This window comes from Vairimorpha necatrix, chromosome 6 (assembly GCF_036630325.1).
Source record: "Vairimorpha necatrix chromosome 6, complete sequence".
NCBI lineage: Eukaryota > Fungi > Microsporidia > Nosematidae > Vairimorpha > Vairimorpha necatrix.
The window spans coordinates 859,273-878,011 of NC_088821.1; the positions used below are offsets into that span (position 1 = coordinate 859,273).

General features: G+C 25.5%; 2 protein-coding genes across 2 annotated transcripts; one reads left to right on the forward strand and one right to left on the reverse strand.

The window, feature by feature from the left end:
* Positions 1-9,996: 9,996 nt before the first annotated feature.
* On the forward strand, positions 9,997-11,106 carry VNE69_06151 (uncharacterized protein; the record flags this gene model as incomplete). The annotated part of the gene is made up of 2 exons (XM_065473905.1): positions 9,997-10,083; positions 10,906-11,106. The coding sequence occupies 2 exons, from the start codon at positions 9,997-9,999 to the stop codon at positions 11,104-11,106; spliced, it is 288 nt and encodes a 95-aa protein (XP_065329977.1).
* Positions 11,107-14,732: 3,626 nt separating this feature from the next.
* VNE69_06152 (uncharacterized protein) lies at positions 14,733-15,560 on the reverse strand (the record flags this gene model as incomplete). The annotated part of the gene is made up of 1 exon (XM_065473906.1): positions 14,733-15,560. The coding sequence occupies one exon, from the start codon at positions 15,558-15,560 to the stop codon at positions 14,733-14,735; it is 828 nt and encodes a 275-aa protein (XP_065329978.1).
* Between the last annotated feature and the right edge of the window lie 3,179 nt (positions 15,561-18,739).

Consider the following 18,739-nt stretch of genomic DNA (forward strand, 5'->3'; position numbering starts at 1 on the left):
TGTTGTTTAACATTTTCGCATTGATTACTTGGTCTTTCTTTTCGCACTTTTCTTTAAGATAGGGTATAATGAGCGCTAAATGTGGCTTGTTTTTAGTATATACCTTGGCGTTTATTTTATTAATATATAGAATCTAATATAATTAAAATAAAAAATATACTTAATACATACACATTTGGGTCGTATTTTTTTAAATTTAATCATACAAAGAAGGAGGAAGAACAATAAAACAATAACCATTATTTCTCACATTATAAATAAATATTGTCTTTTTAAAATTAAATTGTAGCCGGTTATTACATTTTAATCGCCAACCAAATAACCTCCGTTTAGGGCGTGTAAACCTTTAAAGATATTTATAAAAATCATCTTTGTAAATGTTATTTCGTTAGAAAATGATTACAAGCCAGATATAGCACAATATAGCTTTCCAGAGCTCATTTTTAAATGTTTATATAATGTATAAAAGATTTATAAAATTAAGTCAAATAAGTTATTATAAGTGATTAAGTAGCGATAACACGCTTCGAAATCTAATTTTATAATTTAATGTCAATTTCATTTTTTTATTCAATTCAGGCAGTAATTTCGCCTTTTCTGAATATCGTCTTTGGTCAAAAATCAAAAATTTACGACCTCAATATGTGTAATTTGTAAATATTCGAACTTCACCTAGTTTAAACGACGACTTTTCTATTCTTTAAGAAAGTAAAATTTATAATATAAATGAATAATAGGTTATATTTCTCTCAGTTTTAGATTATAAATCTAAAATAATTAAATGATTTTTTATAATTGGTCATAAAATGATCAAAACATTATTTTTATGATTCAAATCTTCAAAATAAAAATATTAGAAAAAATATTATTTTTAATTTTTTATTAAACAATTTATAAAATAAATGTTTTATTAAATAAATATTTTATTATCCTAATTCATTAATTTCTGGCCGATAATCGCCAACGAAATTATCATCATAGTTTCTTTGACCATTATTCGCATTCCTTCTAGTTGAACGTAAAAATAAATTAGTCATGATATGTAGATAATAATCTCTAAAAAAAATGAAAATTAAAAGAATACAAACCATTATCAACTCTACAAGTATCGTATATTTATTCAAATCTTTAATTACTTTAGGTTTGTATAGTTTTGCATTGATATTTATTTTTTCTCCATAGATATCTGACATAACCCTTTAATTTCACGTTTTTTTAATTAGTTAAATGATTTTTGAAAAATAAACATACGTTTTATTATATACTATTGTCATATTTAACAAATTTTAAAGGACAAAAAAACTTTCAAATAATATTTTTATTGTAAAATAAATTTTGTATATAATTATCGTAAAATTACAAACTGAAACCTTAAATTTTATGTTTATAGCTAGTATTAATGTTTTTTATTTTATACATTGAACATTTTATAACTTTAAAAGTTATATAAAATATCAATAATGATGCATTGCGCAGAAAGTTTTAGTCTGCAATATTATACAATTCTAGTGATGGTTTGTTGTGAATACATCTCAATAAAACGCCAGAAGTATATATGATAAGAACAAAACGTATGGATGTGTATATAAAATAAAATCCCATTAAAATAATTAATGAAAAATATTTCTAATTGTATATTGAATTTATTTTTGCAGTTATTTGTTGTAGTTTGATTAATTTACTTGAATGGTTATTACACACATTTTTTCTAAATACGTTCTTATTGATATTCTTACTAAATATTGCATCATTTAGATTGTCAACATTATATTTTATATTATTATGTACATAAATGCACAGAAAAAATATTATATTTAGGTCAAGACAAAAGTAAATTTTAAAATATGTTTACTTCGCAACAAAATCTATCTATTAATCGACATTCAGATTATTAAATTTGTTTTATATAACAAAAGCATCATCTTACTTGACTTTGTATAATTGTTTTGGATCCATAATCTTTGTTTGTAGTAAAATGCCTCATCTTTGTATATTTAACATTTATTTTTTTAACTTTTTTTATTATTATCCACTTAAAGATTCTATCGTCAACATAAACACTATTTATAGAACAATTTAGTTATTAATAAAGAACAATAAAGCCTATTTTATGTATTATGCCCCGTCTAAAACACAATATACCTACTTTTATGAGTATTAAAAATAAAAATCTAAAATTTAAGTTAAAATGATAAAAGTTTATTAAAATAATAAACTTAAATTAATACTATTGATAGATTTTGCAAAAAACATCCACCAAATGTTATCTCAGTATCTGGCAGATCTTATTTTTATTCAGTTTAATTTCTTTCCTTTAAATAACTCTTACACTTTATCACAACAATTGCGCATTGTCAAAAAACCTAATATTCTCGCTCGGTAATTTAAACGGATATGACACAAAGATATATGTAATTGATATTAACTAGCTATCTATTTTTCAAAGATTAACTAGAGCGTGAGGTTATATAGTTTTTTATTTTGCGTAACAGACTTTAACATCATGTATCTGAAATGTTAGACAATTAACCTGTCAAAAACCTCACATGCGGCAAATAGTTGTAATTTCAATAAAATTCAACAAAAACATAGTAATACTTTATAGCTATAGACATTTTCATTTTGAGCTAGAGCTACAATGCCAATTTGCAGCAATGGCCCAAAAACTATCAATTTGGGCCACTAAACTTTATAGACATTTATTAATTATTTTTTATAATTTGTCGTCACAGCATCTAACTAATTAAAAAAAGCATTTTTGTTGAATCATTTTAAGTATAAACGAAAAACTTGCAAACCCCTCACGATTTTTATAAAAACTCTCCTTTTTCGTAGTAAAAGTTGAAAATTTCCTTTCATTTGTCATTCCTCTTTCTTGCGATTTTTATTTTTTACCTGAAGGTAAACTTGTAGAAACAATTTTAACTATAAAAACTAAATATAAGTCATGATATTATTGCACTAAAAACCACCTTATTTACATTTGTAAAATATAAAGATCATCCATTAGATGTTAAAATTATAAATAAAACACAATTAAAAATCGTATTTGCCATTTATCGTTTTACGAGTTAAAAATTATCATGGAATCTCCAATTTACATTATATGCACATTACAACATTTTTTTTGTAAAACACTATGTAAAATATTTTTTGTTCGTTTTCCTCGGGGCTTATGTAGCCGATTTGTATTGATTTTAATATTTTTGTGACATGAAACTAAAGAAATATACATAAATCCATCAAGTCATTAAATATTAAATATAATAACGCATACCAGAATAAAATTTGTAATAAAAATTCTTTAAAATATAAGCGACTCTGGTTCCGTTGACTTAGTATTACCCTTTTGATATATTCTACATATTGTAGATGTTATGCAATTTATAAGTTGTAAATGAGTATATTTTGCTTCTATTGTTAATTTTTATATTTATATTGCAAAACATATTAGTTTTTTAAATGCTTATCAAAAATTTTTCCAAAGGAGTGATAAAGATCTTTAGCTTAAAGCGCCTCTTAAAACAATTTCGCGTAAATCTATTTATTATTTTATATATAGAACTTTTTTAATAGTAAATTTCGTATTATTTTATATGAAGCATGCTCTATCAATACATGTTTGCAAGTATAATTTCCCGATAACAACAAATTTTATAACTTAACAGGTAGATACATTTTTTCACTAAAAAAATATCAAATATTGTAGTTTGTAAACAGATGTAATAAATATTCAATTCAAGATGAATGCAATTTATTGGACAAAAAGCAGTTTTAATCAAAAAATACATTAAGTCTTTCTGTATCTACGTGTGATGCATCAAATTTATCGCGATTTTTAATTTTTTTTATTATTTTAGCTCTAATTACATAAAATAGTATTAATAAAGTGTAGCAAGCTTCAAGTATAAACAACAGACTAGCAAAAATAAAACTATAAATGAGTGAAAATACTATTATGGCAGCTACCCCTAAGCACCACAAAACAATTAATACAATAAAAGAGATAAAATCATATTTCCCTTTAAAATGTGCCATACTAGAAAAAATATGATCTAAAAATAAGACTATAAAATTTATAAGATTAAAAATGCTAACATATTTCTTATTTTTGGCAAATAAATCTTTTATAATTAAAAAACCTAACCATACCAATGTGCCCTTTTTACCCGAACTTATCATTTCATCAAAGACATAACGATTAATAAATAAAAAATCGAGACCAGCTCTTTTATTGTACAAATGATACAATACATCGTTATTTTGATTGGTTGTAATTAACAAAAAAACTAAAGTTGTACAATGTATTATAATGGAAATTATAACTTTAGTATTAAACTTAGCTATGATACCTATGTAGATTATGAAAACTAACGAAAAAATTTTTACGATTCTGAGAGTAGTCCTGTAACCCAAGCCTTTTATATAGTAAAATCCAGTATAAAATCCTATTTCCATAATAAGTAAAATTTTCGAAAATGTCAACAAATATTTTGCCATTAATAATTTATAGTCTGTTCGTTCAAATGCTTTAAATTGATCGAGTACAGATCTTGTAACAAGAATATTATTATTAAACTTGAGAAATACAGTACCATATAAATAAAATGTTGTAAATTTTTCATTTTAGGGATAATAAAAAGTAAGGTTTATTTTCAAAACATTGATTCATATAACCAACATATGAGTCAATCACGACAATTTATTGATTTTTACTATTTTAAACTTTTTTATTTTTTTATTATTTTTTATATGCCATGAAATTTGCATTTTTGTCACACAATATTACTTATTGTTTACATTGTTATTTTGTAAATTTTTAAACAAATCTACGTAAAGAATAAAACTAACATTTAACTTTATTTTAAAACCAATAATTTTTATTTAATTCAAATTTTATGACATATATTCTGACAGAAATGATTCGGAATATATAATCAAAATAAGAAGTCAAGAAGGTATACAAATAATTATATAAATAGAAAAAATAAAGTTAAGTTTTCAATGATACTTATTTCTGCATAAGTAATAGATAATATGATACATAATAAAAATGGGCTGTATTTGGCTCTAACAAATTTTTATAAAAATCCCTACATTTTATTAATTTCATTTGCCAAGTTACTGATCTTAGTCGTATTAAGATTACTCGAGACCAAATACTGCTCTATTTAATTCTCATCATTTCCGATTTGTGTTTTGAAGCGAATTTACAATTATTTTTCAGCTACAAACATAAAAGAAAATCATACCTATAGGGGTAAAAAATAGGTAAATATATATAGTTACAAAAACAATTCATACGCCGTTAATCATCACTGTCACAATAGTGATAGATATGTGAACATTATGAAATTTTTTTAAAGATGTATTTAAAATATCTAGTTTCAAAGAAAAAATAATATGGCAGAAAGCAAAGAAAGGATTAAGCTTATATTTTTACGAGAATAAAATATAGCACAGAAATTAATATTATCATAGTAGTTCCTAAATAAGACATTTATCGTCTAATTGTTGCGTTAAATGATTAAAAAACGATTAACATCATTAACTTTTATATTTTTTTAACCTTAAGCTATATAAAAATAGAAATTTTTTATAGTGATGGCGTTGGTCTTAATCTTGTGTCACTTTATTTTTTCAAAAATTTCAAAATTGAACTACACCATAGCTACTCAAATAAATTTTGATTTCAGACAAATTCTTTAACAGTACTTAAAGGTTTCAAAAATTATCTATGTTTTTTTTCTAATTTTGGATGCAATCTCGGCCAAATGATAAGACCATAAATTTATATGGCAAAAAAAACATAGAGGATGTTCAAAATTATATATTTTTTTTATTTTATGGATTACTTAAGCCAAAAGTGCTATTATTAATATCTTTTAATTAAATAAAATTTGTACGATCGGAAGTCTGAAAACGAGCCTGTAGAATTTGAGAAAACTAAGAATATTATGTTATTTTTATTTATCTACTGTACATTACACTGGTACACAAAAATTTTATTTTAAGCCTTAATTTTTTTTACAATCGATAAATTTTGTTTTATTATTTATAATTTTGCTCATTCTAGACGAGGCCACTAAACACAGTAAGATAGTATGATTGTATTATTACAGAAAGACCAATAATACACATTAGTTTTCCAATTTGTTCCCTAAAAATAAGCTGACTGGCCATAACATTTTAAAATTATAGTAAATTATCACAAAACTATATTTTTTTATGAGACCCACACCGACAAAACATAAAAATAGCAATTTACAGTGTAAAAACAGAATTTTCTGAAATTTTCATAAGTAATATAAACCATGGATTAAATGGTATTTTTGATTATCTTCATACTATCATCCCTTTTAGAACTATTTATATATGAGTTATAGAAAATAATTAAAGCAATCGATAATTATTAGAAAAAATATGTCAGTTTTAACTTCTTATATTATTGACAGACTATTAATATTCTTCCCAATTGCAAATATCTTTAAAATATCAACAAACTTTTTTTTCATTTTTATGTATAGATTATGAAAAGTGTTTGCAGGGGTTTAATTTATAAATGCGCGATTTAAAATAATAACACGTTATCATCAATTATTTGTATATGTTGAAGATATGAAGCTATAAAAAAATAAAATTCTTCCAAAACTTATAAATAATATGTCAACATATTGCTTTCGATTTTTAATTTGTAATTCTTTGTACCTCTAAATTGTATCACTTGATTTATGTTATTTGAAACTTTAGAATTATGTACTCTTTTATTAATATCGCATTTTCAGGTTAAGAGATCCCCTCATAGAAAAGATCACGGATCTATTCTATAGGCGGATCTTTTCTATTGATATAAAATATTTGAAATTTCTTTTAAATTTTTTTTGCTAATTTACACTCCATGAAAAAAATCTTACATGCTAAAAGAAAAATTAGAAGGATTACATGCATTGCGTGCAACCAACGGCACCATAAGTGTCAGAGGACAAGCTATGTGCATACTGAGACTTGCCCCGCACAGGGAATGACGTGTGTTTTAACGGGCCTTTGGATAAACTAACATCATAGTTGTGATGACGGCGAAATACGTCAAACTCTAATTATATTATAAAGCCTAAAATACTATGTTTGGGCAACTACACAATTGTTGCTAAACATGTAGAAATTATCATTCTCAAATATTTAAGCAAATGCACTTCTGATGGGATGAAACTAAGGAAAGAAAAAGAGTTGGAAAACTCCACAACACCAAACAAGAATAAAACCTTTTTAAATAAAAAGTCATTAAAGCAGGCAGGCAGAAGTCGGCCTCACATTGTAAATCTGTACTTTTTTGATTCATTGATTTATTTGTATTACATGTCTTTAACTTGAATATTTGAGCATTAGTCAGTTTAAATTTAAAAAGCCGATATTGTGATTTTAATGATATAGGAAAGTTCAACAGATGAAAATCGCCAAAGTTTAAGTATGTAAACAAAATTATGAAGGCGCACTCTTAAACTTCCCCATATATACGTCTTTCAAAAATTCAATAATTTTTGAAAAGAAATATAAAAGAGGGGCAATAACCCCCCCCCCACTTTTCCAACTTCTTTTAACATTATAATACCAAGTAAATAGGCTATATCACAAATCAATGCTGTTTTTTTTGATACTTTTCATTAGTTTAGACTAAGTTAGGGGGATTAATGCTAATTTTTGGCTAGATGAAACAATTTTATTGTGTGTAATATGTGTTTAGACACTCTATATCTTGATAATATTTCAATTTTAACACTTTAGCCATCATATGAAAAACATTTTTAGTTTTTTTGTCAAGTTTTTCACTCAGTTTAATTACTTAATTTCATTATTTGAAGTGTTTAATTTATTTGTAGATTATTTTTAAAAAAAACGTTCTAAAATGAATGATGCATGCCAAATTTTACAACATCATAAGATTAAGTACATAGATTATGTTAATAATACGATAAAAATAGAGTTTAAATTATAATTTGTATTCGAATTTATATATAGGCTAAAGAGAACTAACAGAACCGCCTTTGGGGTATTCATTTTATTTCCGAACCCCAAAAACGAAGTGCAAAAAAAGGAGGAGCAAAAAAGAGACAAAAACTATAAGCACTTATAAAATTAAAAACAATAAATAAAGAAATAATTAGATACAAAAATGATTATAAATAAATTTTTGCAATTATCTTAATTTGATGCGTTTTTTACACTTCCGATTTTTTAATTTTTTTAATTGTTGGTCTATTTAAAAAGAAACATTTATAGAAAATCTCCATTTATAATAAACAAACAATAAAAAAAATAATTACTACAGAGAAATAGAAAATTAAAATACACATTTTTTAATCTAAACTGTTTTTCTTAAAAAATTACATATTAAACGTGTTAAATTAATATGAAATACATAATTTAATGGAGACGTCCTTTTTTGAATATAATACTATATATAAATATTATTAAATTGGTTTTTTATATATAAGAATGCTTGTAATTGTGAGCCAATGTTTACAACTCATTTTTTTGCACTTCATTTTTCGATTTCGAAAACAAATTGTACACCCGAAATGCGGGGCTGTAAGTGTCCCTGCTCCTTATATATATATATATATATATATATATATATATATATTCTTCATTTACCATTCTAAATTGAATAGTTCTGTATCTCATGGTCTTTACTATTTTGTGACTGCTTTTTATATATTTTTTCCGCACTCTTTAATGTTGCTAGGACTTTAATAAGATGCCATGCTTCGTAGCGCCTTTTAGTAAACTACTTTTAAATTTTATATTAAATTTAGCAGTGTTTGCAAAAATTACAAACATTGGTGTGCCTCCAAATAAAATATCAACAATACAACTTATGTTTGTTTATATGACCCGATTGACAGACTTTAGGATGAGTCTGACAGACATTTAAAAAAAATGAAAGATAATACTTACGAAATATGGCAGTGTGCAAAAGCACTACCATTACAGTAAGAATTTTTATTATTGTATGCTTTTTTTGTAACTTCATAAGAATCAATTTTAAAGCAAAATTTTTTTTAATGACTATGGAAAAGTATATGTACTCTCCAGCCAAAAAATTATTAAATTTAACTTTTAGCATGAATGTCAAGTTTTAACAATTTTATAGAAAGCTGCTTTTTGTTATTTTGTGAAAAATTTTTACTTGTACATGAAGTTTTTTTGAATTTTACAATAAAGTAGAAATTGTGCTTTTTTTTTAAAGCTGTCAAAATATGTTATTTTTTATTATTGTTTTAGAATCATTGTATGCCTTTAAGTTTTACAAATGTTTATAGATACATCATTAATCAACAAATCCATCATTCATTTCTTTACTTTATCATATGACTATATAATTTAACCTTCAAAATTTAATAAAATTAAAAAATAATTATAAATTAAAAAAAAATATTTTTTGACCCTATGAAAATTATATTATTTTACGTTATTTTTGTTGTAAAGGACTGCAACTAGTATTAAACCAACATTATGATAAAATTTTTAATGACATACATCAAATAAATTACTGTGTAATTGACAGTGGAAAGCAATACTTGATAGTAAATGTGTCTATTGATATTGAATCGCATATTTAGTTTTATATGAAATATAGACATGAAACCAACAGAGTATCTTGTAAAAAATTTATACCTTTCACGTTTGAACTGCAATTATATAAAAAGAAGACATAATATATAGTCTGATATTTTGAAAACGGTAATTTAGTAGGAACATAAAAGGTAGCAAAACTTTCATAATTTTAATTTATGATCAAAAAATAATATAACTGCAATCCATTATATGAAATGATATTCAATTCCATGAAAGATTCGAATGAGGAAATAAAAATAATTTGAACGTGCATCGCATTTGTATTATGAAAAATTTATTTAAAAAGGAGAAATATGGGGCAGAATTTATTCAGCAATTGCCTTCGATAGTCATGATTGCAATGATGCTAGCATTACCCCAATGTTTCCTATATCATTCGTAAAAAATAACGATATAAGAGCTATTATTTTTTCTATAAAATTAGATAACTTATATTTTTTCTTTGAAGTAAATATAAATTAACTTGACTTGAGTAATGTTATGTTTTATATCGAGATAAGGACACTACATGGTGCCGCAGTCGACAGAAAACTTAGTTTACATTACCATAAATTGTTTAAAAACTTTTTATTAATGACCTCAATATAGAATTTAAACAACCTAATATAAGTTTTTTTAGAATTAATGCTATTACTTTTTTGAAGTTTTCTAATTTAAAATTGAGTTAAAAAATAACAAAATAATTTTTACGTAACTCATGAAGAATATTTTTATAAATTTGTGACAAATGATAGTACAAATTTCAATGAACCCTTTATTAATAAGTCTTGTTTTCCGAATTTAAAATTTTTGTGGAAGTTTATCTCATAGGAAAAAGAGAAAGAGTATATATAATATATAAACTGCTTTATATGATATTTGACAGAGAAAAAAATAGATTTTTTATTAGAAAACATTATTCTTAATCAAAAAACGCCATTAAACATTTTTGTGCTCACTTTTTATGCAGACAAATAATACATAAATTTGAGTTGAATAAAAATATAGGAAAAGATGAACTAGACGATCAAGAAAGAAATAACCAAAAAAAATAATGGGACACGTACCGACGTCTTATACACTTAAGTTTTGCATATTATTAAGGCTGAAAAGTTTATTAATAAAACTATGTTAATAATGGGTTGTTATTCGACACTTTGAAAAAATAGGGATTCTTATTGTGTCAAAAGAGAAGAAAACAATATTAGTAAGATGAATAATTATTTGGAACAAAAAAAAGCAAATATATATTTAATAGATATATATATATATATATCAGGAATTTAAAAGTATTATTTTAAAAATGTTTATGATTCTAAAAAAGAAGTTGCAGAGTGTATTATGAAATTAATTTTGTTATATATAGGAGCCGAAAATATCATTTTTAATGAATTCGGAAATAAATTTTATGTAAATCAAAATGAAATTAAAGTGGCGTTAGAATTTACTGAGCACGAAATAAATGATAACAATGAAATTATTGTAGAATAATTATATAATAATTGTCGTATTGATCGTATGAAAAAAGCAAAAAATTCTTTGAAATATAGATTAAAACAGATAGAAATGGAAATTAATGTTGCATTCTTAGTTAAGACTGGCTTTGTAGTAAATTTTGATGCAAGAGTAAACAATATCTTAAAAAAAAAACCATTGCAATATTTAGTATAAGTTTAAAAAAATTATAAATATGAGGCTTTTCATAAAAATGTTGATAATCTATATGATATGGAATAGGAACAGAATTTGAAAATAAATTAATGAAAAAAGCTTTTAAAGATCTCAATAATGTGTGGCATTGTGATGTTATTATGAAAGAATTATTCAAAGAAATAACAATAATCAAAGAAGATTTAATTTTTGAACATAAGAAAAAACAAGTGAATATTTTCATAAAACATAAAAACCAATATAATGAAAAATTTAGCAAATAATAAAGAAAAGCAGTAAATGAATGCTTTTAAGGATCTTTTTATAAGCGATAGTAGGTCTGATATAATTTTTTAAGGTAAGTGTGAAAATAATCTATTTAAATGCGTTTAATGTTTATAATAAAATTTTGTTCGAAGCTTTTAAAGGAAAATTGGGGGTTTGAATTGCATAATGATTTAGTAAAATTTATAGATATAAAATATAATCATGACTAAATAAATCATATGATTCCAATGTTTTTTTTTTTTTTTTTGGGGGGGGGGGGTATTTTGGCAAAAGTTTTCATAAAAAGTATCACTCTAAGATTGATAAAATTAAATGCCTTTATTTTTATGTATTCCTCTGGACTCTCTTATAGCTCTGTAGGGGTTCACATATCCGAACATTCTTTACGTATTTTTTTCATCATCCTTATATCGCCCTTTTTTTTTAAAAATCTGTTTTTAAAAAATAAATTCCTAAAAATTCATTTTTTGGCAAAAAAGGAAAAAGTGAAGTTTTAAAGAATATTATTCTATGACATACTATTATGTCAATCTTGTTAATAATCTGGGCTTTATATTTTACAATTTATAGATCAAGCATTGACTTGAGTATTATAAATTCATAAATTTCCAAATGGTCACTGAAGTTATTCTACCGTTTTTTTGTTATGTATAAAGAATTGGGAGAAGGTCTTTTCTGACTTATGACTTTTTTAAATGTATTTTAACTTCTCCTGTATTCCATATATTTGCTCAGAATTCTTATTAAGAATAAATGATAGTATTTACGCCTAATTCCTTGAACTTATTTTTTTGTTTATTATAAGCAATTTACTTCCATAAAAGTCGTTATAAAAACACATAGACCATTGATTTAGTTTAAATAAATATCCTAACGTAGCAGTTAATTGTGCTTTGAAATGTTTTGGCATAATTATATTTACTAAAACGTAAAATTTTATTCTTAATATTTTATTTATTTTGTTTTTTAAAATTGGAATTTTTTCAAGTTGTTTAAAAAAACAATTTCAGTACTACATTTTCGGGGTGCCCTTAGCACAGTGGTAGAATGCAATGCTTCCATTGAGCAATGGCTGGGTTCGATTCCCGGGGGCACCAAAATTGTTTCTACTTTCTATGATGCAGTTGGAACAACTCAGATGATGAAAATGTCCACGATAATCATTAAGTTGATTCAATGAAACTTGTGTGTGTCCAGCCACGGGGGGATTAGCATCTAGTGTAGAAACGCACCTCAAAGCCAAAAAAACAGTATCACCCCTGTGGTGACTTAATGATACATAAATGAATCTAATGGGTACGGCCCAGTTTGAGCCCATGGCTGGTGCACTCTAGAGTGGGATCCTAGAACTAACTAAGAGACTAGACGAAGTAGGGCAATAGAAGGTCTCGTGGACCCTATCCTACATGATTCTGTAACACGGTGGCCGAAACTAGTGGGAGACAGTGGTCAACGTAGCCCAATAAAAACGCCGGGCTGGTGATGTGGTCGTGTAAGGAGCCGTGTGTGCAATGTGGATGCTTGTAGATACCTTTGAGTCAGTACGATGATGTCTCTCCTCGGGTTTAAATAGCCATCCCCGTTTAGTATATCCGCTGTGAGGTCACTCTGGACGCGATTTGAGGTATAAATGGAAAGTGTTCTCCTGGAGCCAAAGTCCAATGGATACGGCGGAGCTTGCTGCAACTGGCAAGTTGTATGGTGGGAGTTTTAGTGAGTATGAATCTCATAGTACCAGTTGGATGAGGATCACATTCAAATCCCTCTGGTCCCTATGTAAGGTTTCTCCCTACCTCTTACTTTCAAGAAAAAAAATCAGTACTACATTTCGAGTAATTAAAACAAGACCAATTTTAGTGCTGATCAACCAAATTAAACCTTTTACATGCTTAAATGAAAAGTGACTTATGTCGACTATGTCAAGCTTTAAGAAATAAATGTATTATGTAAACATCGAATACAAAAAAATTCTAGCAGTTAATCAGGATATGGTTTTTCATAGCGTCGCATAAATTTAAAAAAGTCTGAAGTTTAAAAATATATAGAAACTATAGGTCTTATGAAAAATTAATTTACATTTTAAGGATTGTATAAAGGTATTAAGTAAATCTCCATACACATTATTAAGTGAAATTTTCATATATCTTTTAACTAGGTAAAAACTCTCCACAATCATTTTCTCAACGAAATATTGTATACAAGTAAAAGGCGTTCGGATTGTAAAAATTTACTACTAGCTGTTAATTCTTTGAGGATTTTCATTTACTTAGTTTAAAAAATTTAATAAAGAAGAATTATTTGGTAATATAGAGCTAATAATGAGCAGAGAGCATGATTACAAAAAGTATTGGTTTAAAATTGAAGTATATTAAAAGTGCAAGTAAATGATGAGTAACATTTGAGATATATACAGGAATATTTTTATTTTATGGTGTAACAATAATAAATTAAGTGCTCTTATTATATTGACTGATGTAATTAAATAAAATCTTTATTTTACTTCACTAATTCACAAAATGTTTTATTATTGTTGGCATTTGATATAAATGGTGTTAATTTGTTAATTTCCATATTCGAATAGTATCTATATTATTGATCGTTATGAGTCAGAATCTTATAGATTTACAATTAGTAATGATGGTTTTTCTTCTGGATTTAATCAATAATCAAAAATTTATCCATTCCTATCGACAGGCGATCTTCCCTGAAATTAATAATAAATGCAATTCATTTATTAAACACAACATTTATCTACAAAAATATATACGCAAATTGTTTCAATAAATATTAGTATGTTAGATTAAGCACTTTCAATAGATTAATACTATTTGTGTGATTTAACATTTAAATAAAAACTAATAAATATATTTTGAAAGTTAATAGTGTTAGTTTTTCTAACACGGATCTTTTTTTTATAAACACAAATGTGTGTTTTTTTGCCTTTTGTCATATAGCCTGAATTAATTATAAACCAGTATAAAAAGAACACCAAGGTCTAAGCACAAAGCAAATAAACTGTTTAGTGTTAATTTTATGGCCTTTACATTTTTTAAACTATTCATTTTATATTTTTCTTGTATATTAATTATCCTTTAATAATATATAATATTTTTAAATAATTTATGCGATGGTCGAATTTTAATCATAAAATTGGAAACCACCACTTTATATAATGATGGTTATGCAACCTCATATGATCCATCAAATGCATTTAGTTTTTCTATTTTTCTGGTTATATTTATTCTAATCAAGAACAATATTACTATTAAAGTATAACATGATTCTAATATATACAAAAGAACTAAAACATAGATCTTGAAAAAACATAAAAGTATTATTATATAGGAAAATAAAAAAATCCACAAAGTTATTATTAATATGTATGAAAAAATGTACACATCTTCTTTATCAATTTTGCTATTGTAAACAATATAGTCTATGACCAAACATACAAAATTTATAGCATGAGATACATAAAATAAGTGCCTTTCGTTTGTAAAAAAATCTTGCATTATTAAGAAAGTTTGAAAAATCAAAGTTGCTTTTTTACTCGTACTAATCATTTCTTCGACAATATAAAGTTTAAATTTTAAATAATCAATACCTGCTCGTTTATTGTACATATGATAAACTACCTGATTATCTTCATTCATTGTAAGCACCAAAAAAATTATTGTTATACAATTTACTACAATAGCGATTACAATTTCTGGAACAAATTCATTTATGATACCTAAAAAAATAACAAATAGAAATGAAAATCCTCTACAAAGCAAAATTTGTAATCTAAAAGCCATACTTTTTATAAAGTAAAATCCGGAATAAAAAGCCATTTCCATAATAAATAAAAATTTTGTAAATGTTAATAAATATTTTGATAATAGTGTTTCATAATCCTTTCGTCTATGAGAATGCTGATGGTTTAATGCATATTTACTTATTAACATATCTAAAATTAGACTTGAAAAATAAAGAGTCAGATAAATCACGTGTTCCAAAAATTTCATTGGGGATAATATAAGAAATAAAATTTTTTAAATGTCATAACAAAAATTTAACTTTTTTTTATACTGCATATTATGCTGTTATTTCAGTATAAAATGTGATTAATGTGGATTTAAGGATATTTTACTATCGAATACGAAATTCGATTTACATTTTCTATTTTCGTTTAATGGATTTAATAAGGCATTTAGTTCTTAGGTTTTTTTAAAAGTTCTTTTTACTTAAATGTTAATAAAATATTCAATAGTATTACATATAGTCTATGACATAACGTTGAGTAATTTTATGTGATATAATTGACATTTTAAACAAACATTCGTTTTTTATCCATATAATCAAATTTTCTGGTTTAAAACTAGTATATTATACAAATTAATACAATTCCTTTCATTTCTTCATATGAAGATAAACGTGCATGATCTTAAGTCTATAAAATTTTATGTGAAGATCATCACTAAACTTTGCTATAAGTGTTGAGTTTTAAAGATCTCTATCACTGCATTTATCGGGGACCTCAATACATCAAAGTTTTATTAAATGGTATGACTACATGTAAAGATATAAAATGTTGTAAAATAGGTGTATACATTAATTGTTTTTGTGTAATTTATGAACATATTGCTAAAATAAAGTAAATCATATTTTTTAATTGTAATAATGTATGCAAATTTTGTTTTTATTTACATTTAGAAACATGTTAATAGGAGTGTTGCAGAATATATAATAAATATTGAATGTGCTATTAAATATTATTTAAATAGTGAATTTGAAATTTTAGTATCTAGTATTATGTTTGTTAAATCAAATGACAACGATTTATTTGTTATTATATATTAACCAAGTATTTATCTATTTAATTTATAAGAGAAAAGTATAAATTTTAACATCGTTGTACGAAGTAATCAAAGTGTTGAACATTCAAGGCTTAGTTCAAAATTATAATATTGTACAAATGATAAAAAATTATACATAAATTACTATAATAAACCTATTTCATGCCATATTTGATTTATAAATTAGTTTAGGTGTAACCTGAACTATATAAAATAATAAATGTGCAAGATTTAATATGGGTACCATGATAATGTTTGTTTTATAACAATAAAATACAGTACAAATAAAAATAAATTCTGAACCAAAAGGCAACAGTGTGTAATTGCATTTATATTTTTAAGTTAGGTATCGTAGGCTTTTTACTTGTTATAAATTCCATCTTCCTATACAATTTAAATGAAAAATTAATCAACGTCATAAAATTATTCTGCTTATAAAATGGTCAAGAACAAAAATCAGGGATTCTAATAGATACATTCAACTAGAAATATAATTAAAACATAACATTATTACTTTTGATTATCGCAAAATATTGAAATTTTCAACGAGGTCACCTATTATTTTTTCCTTTGTGCTTATAAAACTGTCTCGCATCCAATTCCCGGATATTTTCCTAAAAATTGCACCCCGATTTAGTTTAAGAAATTTGATATTAGTTTTGACAATGTTTAATGCATAACTTTTATTTTATCTTGATTGGCTCATTTCTATACAAGTCTCGTGGCTTGTCGACAAAAGTATGACAATGATGAATTAGTTTTATTAGACAAAATAAAAAATGAAATGATGATAAAAGTTGGAACACTACTAATAACCTTATACTTGTATAAAAAGTGAAGCTAATAAGGATGATGTTCTAATCGACAAATTTCCTTGATATATTCAAATTTGAGTTTGTATAAGTATCAATATGGAAGATCATAATTACATATTGTTGGACGATTTTTCAAATAAACAATGTCGCAGTTAGTAGAGGGAACCAGTTAGTAGAGGGAACCCTAAAAAAGAGCTCTGTGGGGATCGAACCCAGGACCTCTCGAAGAAAACAAAATTTACTAAAAAAGGAAAAAAAAATATTATTAAGAAAATACAGTAACATTATCCTTCAATTTTTAGTAAATAATTTTTTGTTTTGTGGGGTTATGAGAATAAAAATGGACAATGATAAAAGACAAGAAGTTTATAATTTTTTTATTATATGGTCAGCTGCCACCAACGTTGTTGGACAAAGTTGATCGTAAAAATTTTAAAAGAAAAGCTGAACGTTTCATGTTGTTTGAAGAAAACAACAATGGAAGTTTTGAACTAACTGTGAGGTTTAAAGTAGATCAATATAGATCATTGAGATTCTTTACAACCAATGAGCAGCGTTTCAAACTGGATTTCATCAAACTGATTCATGTTTCTAATGGACATCCTGGGCGTGACAGATTGTATCCATTGTTACAATCAAAAGTATACGACGTTACTCAAAACGAAGTACTGAGAGTTTTGAAAAGTTGTGATATTTGTCAAGCAAGAAGAAACCTAATAACTAGACCAGTTATTAGACCAATCATTTCAAAATATCCTAGAGAAAGGTATATTGCTGATTTGATTGATCTTCGATTGTATCACGAACTCAATGATGGGTATAAATGGTTACTTAACGTAGTGGATTCATTTACCAAGTTCTGTTGGACGGTTCCATTGCGTGACAAAACTGGCATTAGTGTGCGTGATGCCTTTGAAACACTATTCAATACGTTTGGATCTTGTTTTATACTTCATACCGACAACGGTAGAGAATTTGTTAATCAATATATCGTGAATTTATGTGTAAAGTATGAAATAAGACATGTAAGAGGAAGAGCTAGATGTCCTTGGATACAAGGACAGATAGAACGATGCAATCAAACAATAAAATGGATGATTGCATCTACTCTGAGGTCGAAGAATATCTTAGGGCAATGGTCCATAGTACGCCAAGAAGTTACCTGGGCATATAACAACTTAAGGCATTCAACAACTAAACAAACTCCATTCAGTTTAATGTTTGGTAAGCCCATTAAAGACATAATGCAAGAATCTAGAATCACTGATATAATAGATTCGGTTGCAAATAACGACGAAGTTGAAAATGAGGAAGAAGCACGAAGAGAAGAATTTGTTTTTGAAGAAAATAACGTCGTAAATTACGAAGAACTATATGCTTTAAACAATGAAAATCTTTTTTTAAATGAAATTTACCACGAATCTGCACGGTTTAATACTCAAAATGCTGCTAATAGAATGATTGAAAGAAGTATGTGGAGAAATGACTTTTACGAATATAAATTGGGAGATAGGGTTCTTATAAGACCATATT